Below are 21,377 nucleotides of genomic sequence, written 5' to 3' on the forward strand. Positions count from 1 at the left end.
ATTGTCCCGCATGTAGCTACGTCGATTTCTCCTTCAACTTTGACCAGTTTCTCTGTCCCTGCTGAAGTATAGAATGGTTTTTGAAGTGCCTTCTTACTAGTTTTCTTGTTTGCAGATTCTCCCACCTGAGCTGTTGATCTCTGCAGTTCCTCCAGAGGCTGCTTTGCTGATAAATCCTCTTGTTGCTAAGTCAGTTTAGGTGGATGTCCACGTGTTAGTAGAGTTACATTTGTGCCATTCTTCTAGTTTTGGATGATGGATTGAAGAGCTCTCTATCAGATTATGATCGTTTTGTAAATTATCCCTACTTTGAACTTTTGCTCAATGTTTTCTGTCTGTTCCTTGGTCTCCGTGATTAGTTTGTTTTCTCAGAGCCCTTCATAGAACATAATTTATACTGAGAATAAATTACTCCCATGGGGACTATTTCCAAATTAAAGATACTGGTTGCACTGGATTTTATTTGGAGGAAAAAGAGTAAATGGGAAGGAATAGAAAGGCACAACAGAGATTTGTCTTTTCTTAATTTCATTTTATGACACCATGTAGCATTTTTTCTCACACTTTATAAGTATGAAATGTCAACAAAATACAATACAATATAAAATACTGTTATTGTGCACTTTTGCAACATAATACATGTAACCCTATTCTTGCCTTTAGCTTTTAGTATTTTTTTGTTCTATTAGTCTGTGTCTTTTCAATCCTCTGTCTTTTTAAAATTCACTTTTGTATGTTTAACCTACAGGGGACATACGCAACAGAGAGACGGGGTTCTCCCACTAAAGCTGCAGTAAAAATAATTCACCAGACATACAAAAAAACTTTCGAGCGTCCTTCGTTTCTAACTGAGGACTTTACCGCCACCGCGTGGTGCCTTTGTGTAATTGCTGGACTATTACTGAATTAATCGTTTTAATTTCGCAAAGTTTTAATCGCCGTGAAGCTGTGTGAACAATTAAAATGCATCGGTATCTCTTGGATCAGTAACGGTTCTCACCCGTGCATGAAGGCGGACGCGTGATACAAGCGCGCGTTTTTTGTTTACGCTGCTGCGTACGTGACGTCATCTCACCACAGGTGTGGCAACGGGAAACAGGTAAGGGGACGGCTACAGCTTTGTTTGGGTCAGCAGGGTCCACGGACGGTCTGCAAACTGTGGCACTTTTCAGGGAGGAAACCAGAAACGGCAATCACTCACGTTTTGTTTGTTTTGAGGCAGGAAGCGTCTTGGAGGAGGCAGAAAAAAAAGGAAAGAGGACTATAATTATCTCCGACTGATTGTTGTTGCTTTTTTTCGTTCACTAAGGACCAGTTTGGAGAAGAACGCGGGACTGTGGGTCGTTTGGGAGCATTTATGGGGCTGTGTTAAAGACACTGGTCGTGCTTTAATCCCGAGCTCACCCTGTGGATTAATTTAACAACCTTTGATTCAACACGGGAACAATTCACCGTTTTCTAATTGGAGCCAACAGACGCGTTCCTGCCGAAAGTTGAGGTGAGTTGGCCACACTTCATGCTTTCCGCCTTGGAAGCGCTTGAAACAAAAAGCAGATTTTATATATTTCATTTTTACACCCGATCATCAGCAGCAGAAGGGCTGACAAACAGGAAATGCTCTAACAGGGGAAACCTGCTGGATTTACTGTGGGAAACGGCAACGACGCGAAGAGATCCAACTAGTTTTACAGTAAATCTAATAGAAATCTTTATTATTAAGTTGTTGGTCGTTTTACAATTACTTTGACATGATTCACCTTGTTTACACTGAACCTCGTGGTTAATTATGAAATCTGTTTGTGGTAAATCGTAACACTAGGCCTTATGTAGTAATTAAATAGTTATTTCTCTGATAGGGATCCTTGTTTACAATAGGATTTCCTTCAATGTCTCCAGGCACTGGAGGAGGACTAGCTTTCATCAGAAGTTCAGTTAAATAGATCCTTTCACATTAGTGGCTTTATAACATCAGTGCTCCCAACAAACTGTCTTTATCATGTCTGCTGTTTTTATTTTAGCATTTTTTTTCTGTCTTGTAAATAATCTGTTGCCGTTTTTAATACTCAAGAATACACACGTTTTGCACATATTTTAAATGTTCCTGCTAGTTTTTTTTACAAATTGTACGTTGTTTTTTTTCTTTCCTTTGCTGGTGGCACACATGACTTTCCCCAATAGACAATATAGGAACTTTCTTTTTTAAAGATCAGTTCCCTTTTTAGTATTATTTCATCTATTCAAGCTTAACGCAGAATTTGGTGTTACACTTTTCTGATTTCAGAGCCAAAGCAGGGCTTAGTTCAGACCAAAGAAAGATAATGAGTAACTCCAATATTTCTGTTTTAATCGGTATGGTTCAGTGGAAAAGAGACAGAGCCTCCCGCTGACATGACTAGACTTCCTTCTGTACACCAGACAAATGAAACTGAAAGCAGGCACACTGGTCTTTCTCCCCAAATAACCTCTTTCTGATCATTCCCATTTACTAAAATTTACTTTGAGGGTCTTTGTTGAAATTGAATGAATAAATCGACTACCGTGGCCTCGTTGTTTCCTATTTTCCTGTCTGTAAACACAACTAAGCACAATCCTTAAACTTTCCTCCTTTTTTAAATGTTTTTGTGGCTCTAGTGGCCTTTATTTGGGCGAGGAGAGAAAGGTGATAACATGCGACAAAAGTCTCCGGTGCTGGACTCAAACCTATGAAAACCACATTGAGGACTGAGACCTCTGTACCCTGAGGCCTCGGTACATGGGTCACGCTTTTCTGCCCCTGCGCCAACACTGCGCCCAAACCTTCCTCTTTCTAAGCTGTGTCACTGCCACTAATACTGACACCTTCCTCATACTGATGTACTTCTGCAGAAATCATGGCACCAAACCCAAAGAATGGTGCTTAACCTTTTAGCAACCTAGAAACGTATAAAAGGAGATAACGAAGGCATTCCTTTGACACCATTCTTACTGTTCTTCTGTTCTACGCTGTGGCTTTCCCCATTCACCCAGATCAGATGAGTTCCATATATGTAGTTGTTTTTTTAATTATTTTTTTTTTTAAACCAACATCACAATTAATTCAATTCAGTTCAATCAGTTCAGTTCAATTTTATTTATATAGCACCAATTCATGAAACATGTCATCTCAAGGCACTTTACAAAGTCAAATCCAATCATATTATACAAATTGTTAAAAAATCTTCTATATAAAGGGAACCAGTTGATTGCATCAAAGTCCCGACAAGCAGCATTCACTCCTGGAGAAGCGTAGAGCCACAGGGAGAGTCGTCTGCATTGTCCATGGCCTTGCAGCAATCTCTCTTACTGAGCAAGCATGAAGCGACAGTGGAAAGAAAAACTCCCCTTTAACGGGAAGGAAAACCTCCAGCAGAACCAGGCTCAGTATGAATAGTCATCTGCCTCTACCGAGGCACGGTCTGGCATCAAAATAGGAAAGGTCTATTTTGCTACTAAAGTGTCCTGTCATTTAAATGCTTTACAGCCTGGATGCCACATCACTGTCCACTAGAAAAGGCATAAAAAGCTTCACTTGTCTCATACTTCCTCTTGATGCTAGACCTTCAACCTGACTGTTGAAAGCCATCCCAGTTCGATTGTGCGTTTTACCGCTGATCCTATAACTCATAACAAGTAATTTTTTTTATAATTTTATACAGGGCTGGACGATATAGAAAAAAAACACATCGATAACATAGAAATCATATCGATTGATATCGATAATTATCAGCAAATTCAAACATATTTTAAGTGCAGCTCTGGCCATTTTATGCTGTTGCTCAGCCTATTTTTAGACACAGAACACACAAACGTTGAATTTAAACTCAACCTTTTTGTTCAACCAACTTTTTGCTAAAAAAGAAAAAAAACACATGCTCTCTGAAGTCTTTGAAGGGGGCGGGGCTTGGCAACGGAGCATTCCTGGGTCTGTTTGTGATTGGTTGGAGGAATGTATAATGACTATAATATTAACCTACATGGCTAAAATGCATAAGGAAAGCTTTTATTCTATTGAACTTTTTTATTGACCCCCTTTTAATATCATCGATATAAGTCTATCGATTGATATATATATTGTTATTGAATTGTCATCCAGCCCAAATTTCATATGTATTTAAACCGTATAATGATGCAGATTTGCAACATGAATTACAAGATTTCCCCTGATCAGAGGATTTAGACGTCGGTGTCTTCGTGCAACTGTCCTGCCTGTCCTGTCTCTTGAAGCCCAACCAGCTGGAGGACCTGGTTAAGGAATCAGCGTAACATCTGTCGTCTACTCGGCTTTGAGAGAAGCTGCTGTGGAGCGGGTCAAAAACAAAGCACCAGGAGTCATCTGTGTTTACCTCACGGCTCTGCTGCCCAGCAGCTCCGCCCTCTAAGCACGCCACATTCTGTGCATCCTCACGCGGTCATTTCCTTAAGCCTGCTTAAGGAAAATTCAACCTTAGCAGTTGATCATGAAATGTCTCCTCAATGACTAAGCGGCTAGTTTATTTACAGGTGCACAGATTACAATCTTGTGGCGGATTTCCAGTCTCAAAGTTTTCCCGAACCTGTTGTCAACAATCAGCCGGTTCCAGTTTCTATATGACATGAGAACAGCGTCCAAAAACAAGCGGATGCAACGATGTCACGCTGGCGTGTGAGAAAGCATTCACAGTGGATCTGTTTTCAGGATTTGCTCCTTATAACAGCAGCCAGCAGTTCAGTTGCCAGTGCAAAGAGAAGGGTGACCGGGCATGTGCCTCTAGCATTGTTGGATATAATATTAGTTATACCTGAGGTAATAGGTTCCTTATACATTTTCACCCAGGTCACAAAATAAGTGCCAAAGTCGAACTGAATGCGTCCTTTATAGCTAATTAAGATCTACCCTTTCAAAGGCCTTTTCCTGTCTAGGGAGAGCAGATTGGTGATCTTTAACAAGGTCATTTTATTCTTTGAGGATCTGTAATGTTTTCATATATGGTTCTAATGTCATTTATTATCCTCCAGTGACTTTTATGTCAAAAGTTTTTCTGGTGTTTCTCCTTCATCATAGGAGGTCTGCTACAATCTGAATGGTTTTTATGGGGCTTAGTAAGTGGTTAATTTATCATGTTTTGCGTTTTAGTATTAGTAGTTTTTGTTTTTCTTTACTATTGTTTAAATGTATCTGTCATTCAACTTATTTTATTCTTCAAGGTCTCCATATTATGTTTAATTCATTGTTTTTTTTTCTTTGTATACGGTACCTTCTTATTCAGCCCTGTATTAACACCTTGAAAGTTTCCCATCTGGCAGAGCCTTTGGTTTCCAGTTGAAGTTGAGGTAGTTATCAATATTTTTCTCTACATATTTCTGAAATTTGAGGGTTTGCAACCTCGGTGGCTTTAAGTGCCAGATGAGAATGTGTCTAAAATCATTTAAGGCTTAACAGTTAAGCATTAGTGGTGTGTGGTCAGATATGTGCAAACTTTTTATTTGGACAACTTTTAATTCGGGCAACAAGAGAGTTTGAGATAAAGTAGTCTATCCAACTGTAGCTATTGTGGCTGGTGGATTACTGGAGTTTTCGCTCCCTGTTGGTATTTCATGGCTTACTTCAGACATGAAAGCTTGTTCACATTTTAAACTGTTATTAGCTGCTTATATCGCAGAGTAGCTCAGTAAGCCTGGAAAAAAAAAACAGCAGTGGCTGTGTGTATACTCAATAGAATATAGATTCCTACCTTAACTCGCTTTGCATAAACCCAGTATGTTCAGTGACAGAGGCTGAAAGCTTAAAAGGACCAGAGTGCCTTTGCTGTTCTTTGTCTAAGATCAAACCAGTGTTTTCGCCCATAGATCTCTGGTTTTATTTGAGCTCTGGCCAGCAGATTCTAATTTTGACCTAGTCCAATGTTTTTAAGAACTATAACAACTACATCCCATTAAAGCAATAAAAATGTGTTGCAGGGTGTTTAGAGGAGTTAGTAGTTTTGATACCAACAGAAAACGAGGCAATAACCAGAATATCCCAATTATACATCAAAACATACGCTCTGAATATCAGATTTCTTTAACCCAACTTTGAAAAAAAAATGCATCAAATCATACACTGCTGGTTGATGTTGGTTTATAGACTCAATGTTTGTGTGAATGTGTTTTAACCATCAGGGGAACAAAAAAAATCTGTTTTTTTTCCCCCCACTATGTGATCTGTTATGAAGGGAATGTCGGACTATTCCGATCTCTGGTTGATGTCAAGTTATTTCCCAAATACCTTTAAGGTAGCTGTTATGTTGCAATACCAGCAATCTTTATGAGCCAAATGGCGCTGTGGCCTCAACATATAAAATAGTGTTGAACATATTTCAATTATTGGAAACTTCTTCTACAGACCCATCACACGTACAAAACAAATGAGCAGAAGTAAAATGATTACTAAATGTGAATAAAAAAAATCTGTCAGGATGCAGCTTATTGGCTGCATGCTGAGCCTCTCTCCCTCTCTCTTGTTCCTGCGCAGCCTGATCAGTTTCACCTGGCAGGCTGCAATTAACCCTCAACTGCTTCCACCTGTTCCCACCGCTTTATCAGACTCACCTCTTTCTGTTCCCGTCGCCGGTCCATAGCGTTCACTCCCGCTCAGTCCCTGCCAGTTTTTCTTGTCAGCTCCGTTTGTACCTGTCAGCCTGAAGACTCCGTTCACCTGGTCTTGTTTCAGTCAGCCCATAGACTTTCCGACAGTTTTGTTTCCTCCAGTATTCAGCTCAGACGTTCAGACCTCCACCGTTCGGCTCAGACGCTCAGACCTCCACCGCTCGGCTCAGACGTTCAGACCTCCACCGCTCGGCTCGGACGTTCAGCCCTCCACTTCGGCTCGGACATCCTGTGCTTCACTACTCGGCTCTGAGGTTCTGCTCGCCTCTGCTCAGCTCTGATGCTCTGCTCGCCACTGCTCGGCTCTGACGTTCTGCTCGCCTCTGCTCGGCTCTGATGATCTGCTCGGCTCTGACGTTCTGCTCGCCTCTGCTCGGCTCTGATGCTCTGCTCGGCTCAGATGCTCTGCTCGCCTCTGCTCGGCTCTGATGATCTGCTCGCCACTGCTCGGCTCTGACGTTCTGCTCGCCACGGCTCGGCTCCGATGCTCTGCTCGCCTCTGCTCGGCTCAGATGTCCTGCTCTCCAGTGCTCGGCTCCAGAGATCCTCCCGGTCAGTCTCTCCACACTCCTCCTGCCAGCCAGCTTCTACACCCTTCACCTCCGTCCGTTGAAAGACTCTGGTCTCATCCTCCATCTTCCAAACTATTCAATAAAACTCACTCATAAGAACTGACTCTGTGTGTGCGTGCTGTGTCCGGGTTCATCCCAGAAAAATATATCATAACATTATGGACCGGCCCAGGGATGAACCCGAGCACGCACAGAGCCTGGTGTAGAAGCTGGTAGGATCTGCCTCGCCTCCGGTTCGTCTCGCCTGGGTCGCAAAGTTGCGACGCCACGCTTCTGGATTCATCTTGCCTGGGTCGCTGAGTTGCGACGCCACGTTTCCGTCTCGTCTCGCCCGGGTCGCAAGTTGCGACGCCACGTTTCTGTCTCGTCTCGCCTGGGTCGCAGAGTTGCGACGCCCCGCCTCTGACTCTGTTTTCCTGGTCCGCCTTCCCCGCTGCTCAGCATTAAGGACGGCGCTCCTCGCTGTCGCTGCCCAGCGCTAACTTTTGCTTCTGCCCAGCATATTCAGACTTTGCTGCCCAGCGCCTTCTGGTTTTTGTTTGGAGTTATTTTTTGGTGTTGTGTTCTAGATCTGCTTTAGTTTCTAGTCTTTTTGTATATTTTTTATTGTTTTAGAAGAATTATTTCCGCCTTCTGTTCTTTGTTTTGGCTCAACCTTAGTTTTTGCTTTACTTAGGATTTTTTTTAGATTTATGTTGCTTTTGAGTATTGTGTTTTATTTTGTTTTTGTCCGGGTTTTTGTGTCCCAGGTTTATTCTAGTCATTCGGGTTTTTCTTTAGTAGTCTAGTTTTTGGTTTTCTTAGTCAGCTAGTTCGGGTTTTTGTTCTCTGTCTTCTTGTTTTAGCCATAGCCCTGATTTAGTGTTCTAGGTTCGCCTTAGTCTTCTGAGTTTTGTTTTTGAGTTCCAGTTTTTTTTTACTTTAGACTTCTTGTTTGCTTTCTGTACAGATTTCTAGCTCTAGTTATCTAGTTTTTCATTAGTTTAGTCGTACTTGCCCTCATCTCCCTGTTCTGTTTCGTTTCATAGTTTTGCTTTAGCGTTTGGTTCCTTTCCTAGTTGTCAGTCTTGTTTGTAGATCCGGTTTCAGCCCTGTAGTTTCGTTAGCTCTGTAGTCCCTGTCTTGACCCTGTAGTCCCTGTCTAGCCCCTGTAGTTTCAGTCTAGCCCCTGTAATTCCAGTCTAGCCTTTGTAGTTTCTGTCCTAGCCCTGTAGTTCTAGTCTTGTTCTGTATTTGTTTTTTCTTTATTTTAGTTTTGTTTGTCTTTATTTTTCCCCCTTTAGTATTTAGGTGTCTGGGTTCCTGCGCTGTATGGGGTCCTGCGTTGGATGGAGTCCAGCGCTCTTAAAAGTCCCTGCGCTTTCTAGGTCCCTACACCCTTCTCCTGTTTTCGTTGTATGTTTTGCTCGGTTTGGGTTAGTTTAGTTCCCTTCAGTAGTTGTTTTGTTCTGTCTTGTCCTAGTGTATCTGTGTTGTTCCCTTGTTTAGGCGCATGCAGGTCGCCGCCAGAGCCCTCCGGCGCACCCATGTCGCCGGCTGAGCCCTCTGGTGCGCCAGACTGTCGCTGCCCTGCGCATGCAGGTTGCCGCCAGAGCCCTCCGGCGCTCCTATGTCGCCGGCTGAGCCCTCTGGTGCGCCAGCCTGTCGCTACCCAGTGCACGCAGGTCGCCGCCAGAGCCCTCCGGTGCTTTAGTCGCTGTCTGTGCCCTCTGGCGCGCCTGGCCTGTTACTGCCTAGCTCACCCTCTTGTTGTTGTTCCCTTGTTTAGGCGCTGCCAGAGCCCTCCGGCGCCCCTATGTCGCCGGCTGAGCCCTCTGGTGCGCCAACCTGTCGCTGCCCAGCGCACGCAGGTCGCCGCCAGAGCCCTCCGGTGCTTAAGTCGCTGTCTGTGCCCTCTGGCGCGCTTGGCCTGTTGCTGCCTAGCTCACCCTCTAGTTCCCTGGTGTTTAGGTCGTGTTTTCCTGGCGTTTAGATTTAGTGTTCCCCGGCGTGTTAGGACGCCCTCTGATTCTCGGTTCCCCAGCGTGTTAGGACGCCCTCTGATTCTCGGTTCCCCGGCGTGTTAGGACGCCCTCTGATTCGTGGTTCCCCGGCGTGTTAGGACGCCCTCTTTTCTCGGTTCCTCGGCGTGTTAGTATGCCCTCCGTTCTTGTTCCCTGGTGTTTTAGATATTCCTGTTTCCCTTGTGCCCCGGCGTTCCCTTTGCGCCCCGGCATTCTTCTTCCTTGCGCCCCGGCGTTTTCCTCGCGTCCCGGTGTTTTCTTTCCTCGCGCCCCGGCGTTCTCCCCACGCACCGGCGTTCTCTTCCCCAAGCCCCGGTGTTTCCCTCACGCCCCGGCGGGTTTTCCCCTGGCGTTTCTGTACACCAGTCGTGTTCCAGCAGGAGTTGTTGAGCCTTGGTGTTTTCGTACGCCTGTTCTTCCCTCTAGCGTTGTCGTACGCTTGTTCTTCCCTCTGGCGTTGTCGTACGCTTGTTCTTCCCTCTGGCGTTGTCGTACGCTTGTTCTTCCCTCTGGCGTGGTCGTACGCTTATTCTTCCCTCTGGCGTTGTCGTACGCCTGTTCTTCCCTCTGGCGTTGTCGTACGCCTGTTCTTCCCTCTGGCGTTGTCGTACGCTTGTTCTTCCCTCTGGCGTTGTCGTACGCTTGTTCTTCCCTCTGGCGTTGTCGTACGCCTGTTCTTCCCTCTGGCGTTGTCGTACGCCTGTTCTTCCCTCTGGCGTTGTCGTACGCCTGTTCTTCCCTCTGGCGTTGTCGTACGCTTGTTCTTCCTTCTGGCGTTGTCGTACGCCTGTTCTTCCCTCTGGCGTTGTCGTACGCCTGTTCTTCCCTCTGGCGTTGTCGTACGCTTGTTCTTCCCTCTGGCGTTGTCGTACGCTTATCCTTCCCTCTGGCGTTAAGTACGCCTGTTCCTTCCCTTTGGCGTTAAGTACGCCCGTTCCTTCCCTTTGGCGTTAAGTACGCCCGTTCCTTCCCTTTGGCGTTAAGTACGCCCGTTCCTTCCCTTTGGCGTTAAGTACGCCCGTTCCTTCCCTTAGGCGTTAAGTACGCCCGTTCCTTCCCTTAGGCGTTAAGTACGCCCGTTCCTTCCCCTTGGCGTTAAGTATGCCCGTTCCTTCCCTTTGGCGTTAAGTACGCCCGTTCCTTCCCTTTGGCGTTAAGTACGCCCGTTCCTTCCCTTTGGCGTTAAGTACGCCCGTTCCTTCCCTTTGGCGTTAAGTACGCCCGCTCCTTCCCTTTGGCGTTAAGTACGCCCGTTCCTTCCCTTTGGCGTTAAGTACGCCCGCTCCTTCCCTTTGGCGTTAAGTACGCCCGCTCCTTCCCTTTGGCGTTAAGTACGCCCGTTCTTTCCCCTTGGCGTTTTGTACGCCCGTTCTTTTCCTTTGGCGTTAAGTACGTCCGTTCTTCCCTCTTGGCGTTTTCGTACGCCTATATTTTCCCCTTGACGCTGTCATGCGTCCGTTTCGCCTCGACGTTTCCCTCACGCCCCGGCGATCTCGCTCCTTGGGCCCCAGCGCTCCTCTCACGCTTCGGCGTTGTTTCTCCTTGGCGTTTCCACACGCCCGTTCCTTGCCCTTGGCATTTCCATACGCCCGTTCCTTCCCCTTGGCGTTTCCATACGCCCGTTCCTTCCCTTTTGGCGTTTCCATACGCCCGATCCTTCCCTTTTTGGCGTTTCCATACGCCCGATCCTTCCCTTGTGGCGTTGTGTACGCCCGTTCTTTCCCTTTTGGCGCTGTGTTGCGCCCGTTCCTTCCCTTTGGCGCTGTGTTGCGCCCGTTCCTTCCCTTTGGCGCTGTGTTGCGCCCGTTCCTTCCCTTTGGCGCTGTGTTGCGCCCGTTCCTTCCCTTTGGCGCTGTGTTGCGCCCGTTCCTTCCCTTTGGCGCTGTGTTGCGCTCGCTCTTTCCCCAGCGCTGTCAAGCACTCGCTTTTTCCCCCGGCGCAGTCAAGCGTTCGTGCCTTTCCCTGATGTGCCGCCCCCTGATTGTGCTTTGGCACATCAGTGTTCTCTTGCTCCTTGGTTCCCCGTGTTCTCTGGCCCCTTTGGTTCCCCGTATTCTCTGGCCCCTTTTGTGTTTGCAGGCTCTTTGGTCCCTCAGTGTTCGGTTTCGACTCTTGCCCGCCTTCCTGGGCCCCCTCCACCCGCCCGGCGTGGGGATTCTGGGCCGTCCGGTGTCCGGCCTTGGGGGGGGGGTACTGTCAGGATGCAGCTTATTGGCTGCATGCTGAGCCTCTCTCCCTCTCTCTTGTTCCTGCGCAGCCTGATCAGTTTCACCTGGCAGGCTGCAATTAACCCTCAACTGCTTCCACCTGTTCCCACCGCTTTATCAGACTCACCTCTTTCTGTTCCCGTCGCCGGTCCATAGCGTTCACTCCCGCTCAGTCCCTGCCAGTTTTTCTTGTCAGCTCCGTTTGTACCCGTCAGCCTGAAGACTCCGTTCACCTGGTCTTGTTTCAGTCAGCCCATAGACTTTCCGACAGTTTTGTTTCCTCCAGTATTCAGCTCAGACGTTCAGACCTCCACCGTTCGGCTCAGACGCTCAGACCTCCACCGCTCGGCTCAGACGTTCAGACCTCCACCGCTCGGCTCGGACGTTCAGCCCTCCACTTCGGCTCGGACATCCTGTGCTTCACTACTCGGCTCTGAGGTTCTGCTCGCCTCTGCTCAGCTCTGATGCTCTGCTCGCCACTGCTCGGCTCTGACGTTCTGCTCGCCTCTGCTCGGCTCTGATGATCTGCTCGGCTCTGACGTTCTGCTCGCCTCTGCTCGGCTCTGATGCTCTGCTCGGCTCAGATGCTCTGCTCGCCTCTGCTCGGCTCTGATGATCTGCTCGCCACTGCTCGGCTCTGACGTTCTGCTCGCCACGGCTCGGCTCCGATGCTCTGCTCGCCTCTGCTCGGCTCAGATGTCCTGCTCTCCAGTGCTCGGCTCCAGAGATCCTCCCGGTCAGTCTCTCCACACTCCTCCTGCCAGCCAGCTTCTACACCCTTCACCTCCGTCCGTTGAAAGACTCTGGTCTCATCCTCCATCTTCCAAACTATTCAATAAAACTCACTCATAAGAACTGACTCTGTGTGTGCGTGCTGTGTCCGGGTTCATCCCAGAAAAATATATCATAACAAAATCAAAATTGATACAAAAAGTATGTATTGCCACTCAAAATTGTAAAATTGACTTGATTTCGAGAGGCTTGTTCCTGTTGCCTAATTAAGTAACTTATGTATCACCACTTTCTGTGTAAATGTCATGAAACGATAACTTCTCCCTCATGCGTTTCAGATCTTTGCTGCTGCAGCATCAGTGATGGGGGACAGTGACCCAGAGCAGGGGAGGTCGCTGAGAGGCAATAAGAACCGGCCAAATCGGCGTAATGAAAACGAGGGATGCTTTGAGAAGTTTCAGAATGCGGTTTCCAAATGGATGCTCCCAGAAACTTTACGGAGCGACTACCTGGAACGTGCCAACTGCCGCCCGCCCCCGATCTTCATCATTCTCATCAGCATTGCAGAGGTAGGATGGTGCACAAATCTCCTCCAACACGGGAGGTTCTACAACATCTGTGCTGCTTCTTTCTAATGTCCTGACTCATGAAGCAGTGTTTCCTCTCTGAGGAAGTACGAAACTTCTTAAGAAAGATTTTAAGTTAGATTTTCCAACTGATTATGAGCATAGTCATTCCTCATCTTTACGCTTTCCTTGAGTGCGTAAACATGAGATGTTCTTCTCTTTTCAAGTGCATATGCTGGTAATCTAGCTCATGTGAGTAAATGGTGTAAATCACCTAACAACTTATTGAAATTTCAAAATATAGCGGATTTTTGTGGCCTTGTTTAACATCACAAAGTTCAATTTAATGCTCAGAGATTAAGGCCCATCCTCTTTCTTAATCTTTTATTGTTGTAGCATATTATCACGCTAAAAACTTTGAGAAAAGTCAGACCTTTGCTATGAGTACTATGTGCAGAGGTAGCTAGAGCAGTCAGTTTGCTCAAAAGTGAGATGAGGGTTACTCCAATATACATTGCTCAAAAAAATCTAAGTAAGACATTTTAATAGGAGTTTAACATTGATCTGGTGAGTTCAACAGTAGAGGGTGTTGTTAATTAGTGTCAGCTGTATTGGTGGTAATAAATTAACAACAGCTGCACTAAAGGGGCAACAATGAGACGACCCCAAACAGAGCAATGGTTTTTCAGGTGGAGGCCACAGAGAGTAGCTACGTTCACATGGACAAGAGTAATGGTAATAAAAGACCGAACGGAATAAAAATGCGTCATGTAAACACAGCAAATGGAAAATAGAGATCAGGTTAAGCTGAATCGGAATTATATTGTAACCCGAATGAGACATGTGGTTTATGGTGATTGATAATCCGATTGGCATGCATGTAAACGCTTGTCAAGATAAATTTATTCTGAATGTTGCAAGCTGGCCTGAGTGTGCATGTGCGCCCCGCGTCAACGTCACTTGAGTGGCGAAAATATCCCGGGAGGCAAAACTCTGTGCTCCCGATACAACTTTTCTATTCTAAACATTAAAAGAGCTCAAAAATCATATTTATTCAGTAACTTATTTTAACTGTAATTAAAACTTGGTGCAACAGCAGCCTGGGCGCTCGGAAGACAAACAAACTCGTCCAATACTGCTTTGTTTGCTAGACTTTGTTGTTCAGCAAAGATGAAAGTTCTTCTTCTGTGGTTTTCTTTAGGGAAATTTGATAAATGTGCATGTCAGAGGGATTTATTCTGAATAAAGCCAGGTGCCTATAAGCACCCATCACCCTGTTTCTAGAAGCATTAGAGACCCAAATGGTGGCATAAAAATGTGAATTTTTCATATTATGTCACCTTTTTATTTTTGTTTTGTTTTTTTTGTTCTTTTTTTTTTTTTTTACTGCATTTCAGTACTTTAGCATTTGACCAGGGTTAGTGTCACTACTGATACCCCAGAAAACCATCTGTCATTTACATGCTTGTATGCATGCCGTCAGGCATGCATACAAGCATGTAAAGGCAATTAAAGCTACTAAGTACCACTTTGAGCTTGCCTCGCCTGTTTCTCAGTTGCACTTTCTCTGTGAGTATAGATCAAGCTCTCTGAGTTGATGATTTTCATCAAACGATCTGGCATCTGTTTCTTCCTCACTGTTGATCAACGGAAAAGACTGACAAACTACATCTCCCTGTATGTGTTGTAGTTCTAATGTCTCAGACTGAAGTTGTCTAAGGAGCTGACACACACACATTGGAGCATCTCATGATGAGTAGAGTTACTAACTTGCTGGCAGGTTTTTTTCTTCTTCTTTTCAACCTTCAAAGAAGCTTAAGGAAAGCCTTTAGATCTTGGTGTCTGTGCCTTCAGCAGATCTCAGTCCTGGTTTTGCAGCCTGAAATCCAAATTTAGAATTTGTACTTAAGAGTACTGTTGTTTCAAAAACAATTACTCAATTGAAAGTAAAAAGTATGATTAAACTATTCCTAGGACTACATTTTTTATCAAGAAGTCACAAAAGTAAATGAAACTAGTTACTACTTACATCTCATTATGTATATTACAACTCTTGGCTTAATGCGCACTGATTTTAATAAATATTTTAGAGGATTCACTGTTCATATATAACCTCACTTTTGTTTTAGATACATTTTAATAGAAGGAAAAATCTCCTGGAACATGATTGAAAAAACATTTTTATACCCAATATATAAAAAAATAGTAGAACTAATGGGTTTGGCTCTTTGTTGTTACGTAAAGTTAACTCCTTTTACCATGTTTACTGTGTGTTAACATGTTTATTTGCTGTGTTTGCAGTATGCTGGACTGACTTCTCTGTGTGCTACTTTTTGTAATGTCATGCAGGCATTTACTGTGCCTTTCAAAAGTATTCACCCCCTTGACTCTCTCCTTATTTTAGTACATTCCAGCCTGTGTTTTAAATGCTTTTTAACTCTTATTTTATATGATGGATCCGCACAAAATCACCGAAGTTGGTGAAGTGAAATGAGGAAAGTCTCCTAATCAGTGAGATGAAGTTCAGCTGTGTGCAAGTGTCACATGATGTCTCGGTGCTGCATAAACACAGCTTTTCTGAAAGGCCCCAGAGGCTGCAACACCATGAAGCACGAGGCAACACAGACCAGGGAGCTCTACAAACAAGTCAGGGCCTCTCACCAAAACTGAACGATTAGGCAAGAAGGGCATTAATCAGAGAGGCAGCACAGAGACCCAAAGGTAAGCCTGAAGGAGATGCAGAGCTCCACAGCAGAGACTGGAGGACCTGTTGATAGGACCACAATAAGTCATACACTCCATGGAGCTGGGCTTTACTGAACAGTGGCCAGAAATAAGCCATTAGTTAATATTAAAAATAATAATGCGTGTTTAGATTTTGCCAAAAGGCATGTGGGTGACTCCCCTAATGTGTATAGTGGAAGGTGCTCTGGTCAGATGAGACTGAAATTTAACTTTTTAGCCTCCAAGGAAGATGCTATGTCACAAACCCAATACATCCCATCCCCCCCCCGAGAACACAATCCTCACTATGGAACATGGTGGTGGCAGTATCATGCTGTGGGCGTGTTTTTCTGTAGCAGGGACTGGAAATTTGGTCTGTGTTGGAATGGCTAAAGGGGAAATATTTAAATGTATGGCCTCATCAAAGTCCAGACCTCAATCCAGGTGGTGTGTGTGTGAGGGAGGGGGAGGGGGGGGGGGCAGTTATGCACGCAGAAGTTTTCTATTTCTACTTGTTGTTTGCTTCACAAAGAAAAAAAGATGCAACTTCAAGGTTGTAGACATCTTCTGTGAAGGGTGCAAAACTCTTGATTAATTGTAATTCCAGGTTGAGGCAAAACCATAAAAAATCCCAAGGGGGTTGGATACTTTTGCCAGGCACTGTAAGATGTCTGTGTGAACACACTGTTGGGAATAAACCTGAAAAGATACGTCTTGTTTAGGCAAACACCGCCGTTTGTCTGTTTTTCTCCTGTTGCTGTGGTTATCACAGCTGTTTAGCGTTAAATTTTTTCTCCTGATATCTGTAGTTTGTAATGTTGTACAAACAAACACTGAATGTCCACTCCTTGTTGTTGCACAGTTGGTGGTGTTTATCTACTACGCTGTGTGGAAGCCTCAAAAGCAGTGGGTGACCCTGGATGAAGGCATCTGGAGAAGTCCTCTCACCTACGATCCTCACAAAAGAGAGGAAGCGTGGCGCTTTGTTTCCTACATGTTCGTCCACGCTGGGTGAGGACCGGCTTCAGCAATACTCTGATAATATAATAACAGCTTCAGTCAATAGAGAGAAAATGGAAAACCATCCTCAGAGTCTGAATCCTGCAGAAAAGCTCAGTTGTTCTTTTGTTTTTTTTGTGTGTTAGGCTGTTTTATCTCTTTAGCTACTATTGAGATTCAACTTCCTGTATTAAATTTCTTATTTTGAACAACCTCCTTTTGCCAACAGGACAGCAATTGGTGTTCTTCTATAACATTTCTGTCTTTTTTTCTAATTTTTGATTGTGTTTTAGTAATTTAATTAATAAAAAAATTAATAAATAAAACAAACGCAAAATAAAACGGAAAATATTTGAAACGCTGAACAGCTCACCTAGGGTTAACCAGCACTTAACATATACAGTAGAAAGATTGTGTGTGTGTAAAACAGTTTTCCTTAATAGAACAGTTTTCCCTCCTTTTGCCTTCTAGCCTATCATGCAGGTTAATAAAACAGTCATATCCTCTGAGCCAATCACAAACGCAGACCCAGGAACGCTCTGTCACCAAGCTCCGCCCCCTTCAAAGAGTTATTTTTCTTTTTTTTAAATGTGCAAAACATGCAGTTTTGGTAAAAAGTTGGTTGAATGCCGGGCTGCTTTTGAATTTAGCATTTGTGTTTTCTTTATTTAAAAACAGGTCATAAAGCAACAGCATAAAATGGCCAGGGCTGCGCTTAAAATATATATTTAGATTTTTTTGTTGTTGATAATTATCGATATGATTTCTATTTTATCAATATGCTTTTTTTCTTTATCATCCAGCCCTAATTTAAACACAGAACTGAATTAAATCACTTGTGTGTTTTTGTCAAACGTCTGACTTGAACCTTACCTTGAAGTCAGTTTTTCTCCCTTTGTGTTGGAGCCATAATTACAAATATACTGGTACTGAGAGCATAAAGAAATTCCTGAGCTGGATCAACTTGAAGGGTTATAAAATGGGAACTGGGCTTAGTTTGACCCATCTATGATGAGTTCAGCTCTTTTCACCCATTTTTCAGCTTTCTTATAGTCTATCTGAATTTTTATATTTTATAGTAAAATTTGCTTGCGTAGTTTACTATATGACAAAGTTGTCTGTTTATTAAGGTTACAGATTTTTACATGTGTATATTGGTTTGTTGTTTTGTTCTTCCAGTGTGGAGCACATTGTGGGTAACCTACTGATGCAGCTCGTGCTGGGTATCCCTCTGGAACTGGTCCACAAAGGACATGAAGTCGGAGCAGTTTACCTGGCCGGTGTCCTCGCAGGTGAGCATCACCCTTCTCTAATTTATCTTCACCTCCTCTTGTTCACAATCAGGAAGCTGAGATTTAGACACCAAATGAAATAAATCCATTTTGTGTGTTTGTGTGTGTTTTTTTTTTTAAACATCTGAGTTGAATTTGGCTTTAAGTCTTTTTTTCCTGTTTGTGCTGGAGCTGTACTTCCTGTTGATAATTTATCTGTCTTCGTTTCCCCTCAGGCTCTTTGGCCAGCTCCATTTTTGATCCTGTCAGTGCCTTGGTTGGGGCTTCTGGGGGAGTTTATGCCCTGATTGGAGGTTATTTCATGAATGCAGTAGTGGTAAGTTAACAGAATGCAGAATTTGTTTGCATACTTTATTGTGGAAACATGAGTCTGCTAAGACATTTATTAAAATAGTTCTGAATACCATTATTGGTGATACTAGCTTGTTTACTTATTAACATACAATAGGGCAAACACGTATTTAGTCAGCCACTGACTGTGCAAGTTGTCCTACTAATAAGGATGAGAGAGGTCTGTCATTTTCATTATAGGTACACTTCAACTATGAGCGACAGAATGAGGGAAAAAAACAGGAAATCACATTGTAGGATTTTTAATATTTTTTTTAAGTTATGGTGGAAAGTATTTGGTCAATAACAAAAGATCAACTCTATACTTTGTAGCATAACCTTTGTTGACAACGACAGAGGTCAAACGTTTCTGTAAGTCTTCAGCAGGTTTGCACACACTGTAGCTGGTGTTCTGGCCCATTCCTTCATGCAGACCTCCTCTAGAGTCAAATGTGTTTTAATGGTTTAGTCAAAATCTAATTGAGAATCTGTGACAAGTCTCAAAAACAATGCTCTTGACAGACAGTCTGCATTCAGTCTTACTGAGTTTGAGACATTTTGTAAAGAAGATTGGGCAAAAAGAAACCGTGTGTTCACAGACTTACAGCTGTATTGACTCATGAGGGATTAATACAATTGCACAATCTACATTTGGGTTAAAATGTGAAAAGGTTTTAATTCTACAATTTTTTTGTAAAACTGCAGGTTGAGCTAAAACTGAACAAACTAACTTTAAGAGGAAATATCTTTATCTGACTTTTTTTCCCCCCATTTCACAGAATTTCCGAGAGATGATTCCTCTTCTTGGAGTGTTTCGAATCCTTGCCATCATTTTGATTGGTGGGTCCCACTTTTTTTTGTTGTTTTTTTTGCCACTGTTCTCTTTAAACATCTATAAAATGACAAATTATTTTTTTTTTTACGCTCAGTTGGCGTAGATTTTGGCTTCGCCTTCTACAGACGATTTGGCAGCCCTGAGGGAGGTATACAGGTAGGAAACTGCAAAGAAAAACAAACTGGGTCTTTCTGAGCTTCCTCGGACACAAACAGGAGATCAAGAGGGATTCTGCTACTCCTGCTGAACTCGCCCACGCCGAGTGTTTCCGTGACGGGCTGTCTCTGTTCAGACAGATGTCCTTGCTGGAGCTATGTTATTCATGCAGATGCACGCCTGTCTGTGCAGGGTACTAAGAATTGTTAGGTTTCCAGCTTGGGTTTGTAATCACTTGATTGATTCTATGCTTCATGGTTAAAAAAACAAAACAAAATGGAGTTCTTTAAAAACTGGAGTATTCATCCCCTCACCCACCTAGTTCGTCTAGCCTGTTAAACCTGTTCTGGCGTTTTGAGTTAACGTTCGAGGGGATCAAATAACAGTAGCTTACAGCCTAAAGGGTTAAACTAAAACCTGATTTTTTTCCCCCCCGTGTCTTCTTCAGGTGTCGTTCGTGGCTCATTTTGGGGGAATTTTGGCTGGGATGACCATCGGATATGTCTTCTTCAGTGCCTACAGCCAAAAACTGCTTAAAGACCCACGTTTCTGGATGTGTATAGTTGGATATTTTGCCTGCTTAATCTTTGCCGTGTTCTTCAACATCTTCCTCTCGCCTGTATAGTAGGACTGGAAAAGATTTCACGCAAAGTTTTGCTCAGGAAACTCAGGTTTACTAGTCTTAGAGCAGCATCTCAGTGAATATCAAACACATTTTTGTCTTTTTATATTGAAATGTTCTCGTTTTAAAGATTGTATTCTGAATTAAAGTATAATGCTGCCTTGAGATGGTCTGTAGAACTGCAGACCCCACCGTTGAACAGCAAAAGTGCCTTCAACATACTTAATCAACTCTTGTTTATTTTATTATTCCAGATAAGACTTTTGGAGATTTTAATTAAAGACTGATTTCCTCAATTCTTGTTTACCTCTATAGTTCTTATGTCAAGTATTAATAAAACATCAGTAAATGTGAGTTAATCTACAAACAAATAGTAATTGTCTCAACATTTTAACTACAACACTAAAAACTGTTTATAAAAAAGGCAAAAAATAGATTAGTGTTTGAACTGCTTTTTTTATTTTATTTTTTACTTTATTGTTGCAGAGCTGTTTTATCTTGAGGCCTTGGCTTTAAGCCTCGTTCTTTCTGCTGCATCCTGTCAGAGGAAGAGTAAAATGTTCAGTAAGAAGTTAAGCAGATGTTGGACACACCAGCTATTGTAACTTATCAGTCATCATGACTGTTTATTGCTACCCTAAGTGAACTGTATGTGCCAACCTCAAAGGCAACTGTGGTTTTTGCTCATTAGTGCAGCATTTTCTGTCAGGGCAATGACCACATATCGGTTTTAGCGTTGGGTGTGTTAATGTAGAGACATATTTTATAACATGCATTTCTACTCTAAAACATCCTGGAAACTTTCCAACCAAAGACCAAAAATATTCTCTTGTTTAGTTTGTTTTTGAATCTTCATGTCATGATATTTAAATAAAAAATGACTGTCAGTTTTGGCTGATTAATGTATAGATCACTGGTAATGCAAGTTTCTGTGTCAAGATACTTATATTTTCATGCAACGGTAAAGCACATTGAGATGATGTGTTGTGAATTGAAAACACTTTAATAAGTGACATAAAGTATATTAGTACTTTTTCACCGAGTACTGGCATACAGATGATGTCCTGGGATTAAACACTGTAACTCCCTTTACGTTGTTGATAAAGGCGCATGGTTAAAATACACTAACTGGCCACTTCATTAGGGGCACCTAATGAGAATGGCAATTCTGCTTTAGATTATCCTATTGGTCTCGGAAACATTTTGTAATCCATATGGACATAAATAACATCATGGAGCTAATGAAATAATTTTAAGGGGCTTTAAATTTATTTGATTTCTATAGTGCCAGTTCTTAACACATGATCTCAACGCACTTGACAAAGTCAACTGTCTCAAATTGTACAAATTGATTAAAAGTTTTCTATCTAAGGAAAACCAGCAGATTGCACTGAGTCATTGACTTGCAGCAATCCCTCGCACTGAGCATGCATGTAGCGACAGTGGAGGGGAAAACTCTTTAATAGCAAAACCAGGCTCCGTCTGAAAGGCCATTTGCCACGATGACTGGGGGTTTTAGAAGGTAGAACAGAGACACAAAGTCAAACTTTGCAAAACAAGTACACAATACACAGTAGGAAGTATCTTGAAAATTTTGATGAACGATAAAGCTGCATGGTAAATAATACTCAGAGCATGTAGTCTTCAAGAAAAAGTGTGCATGTAAATGACCACCATAGTCTAGTATAGACATTAAT

At 43.3% G+C, this 21,377-nt stretch overlaps 1 protein-coding gene across 1 annotated transcript; it reads left to right on the plus strand.

Moving 5' to 3' along the window:
• Window positions 1–1,085: 1,085 nt before the first annotated feature.
• On the plus strand, window positions 1,086–20,588 carry rhbdl2 (rhomboid, veinlet-like 2 (Drosophila)). The gene is made up of 8 exons (XM_036135250.1): window positions 1,086–1,498; window positions 12,495–12,725; window positions 16,309–16,457; window positions 17,625–17,737; window positions 17,953–18,053; window positions 18,847–18,907; window positions 18,997–19,058; window positions 19,507–20,588. Exons 2-8 carry the CDS (start codon window positions 12,519–12,521, stop codon window positions 19,681–19,683), a joined length of 870 nt encoding a protein of 289 aa, XP_035991143.1. The 5' UTR covers window positions 1,086–1,498; window positions 12,495–12,518; the 3' UTR covers window positions 19,684–20,588.
• The last annotated feature ends 789 nt before the right edge of the window (window positions 20,589–21,377 follow it).

The sequence above is a fragment of the Fundulus heteroclitus genome, chromosome 3 (assembly GCF_011125445.2).
Source record: "Fundulus heteroclitus isolate FHET01 chromosome 3, MU-UCD_Fhet_4.1, whole genome shotgun sequence".
Taxonomy (NCBI): domain Eukaryota; kingdom Metazoa; phylum Chordata; class Actinopteri; order Cyprinodontiformes; family Fundulidae; genus Fundulus; species Fundulus heteroclitus.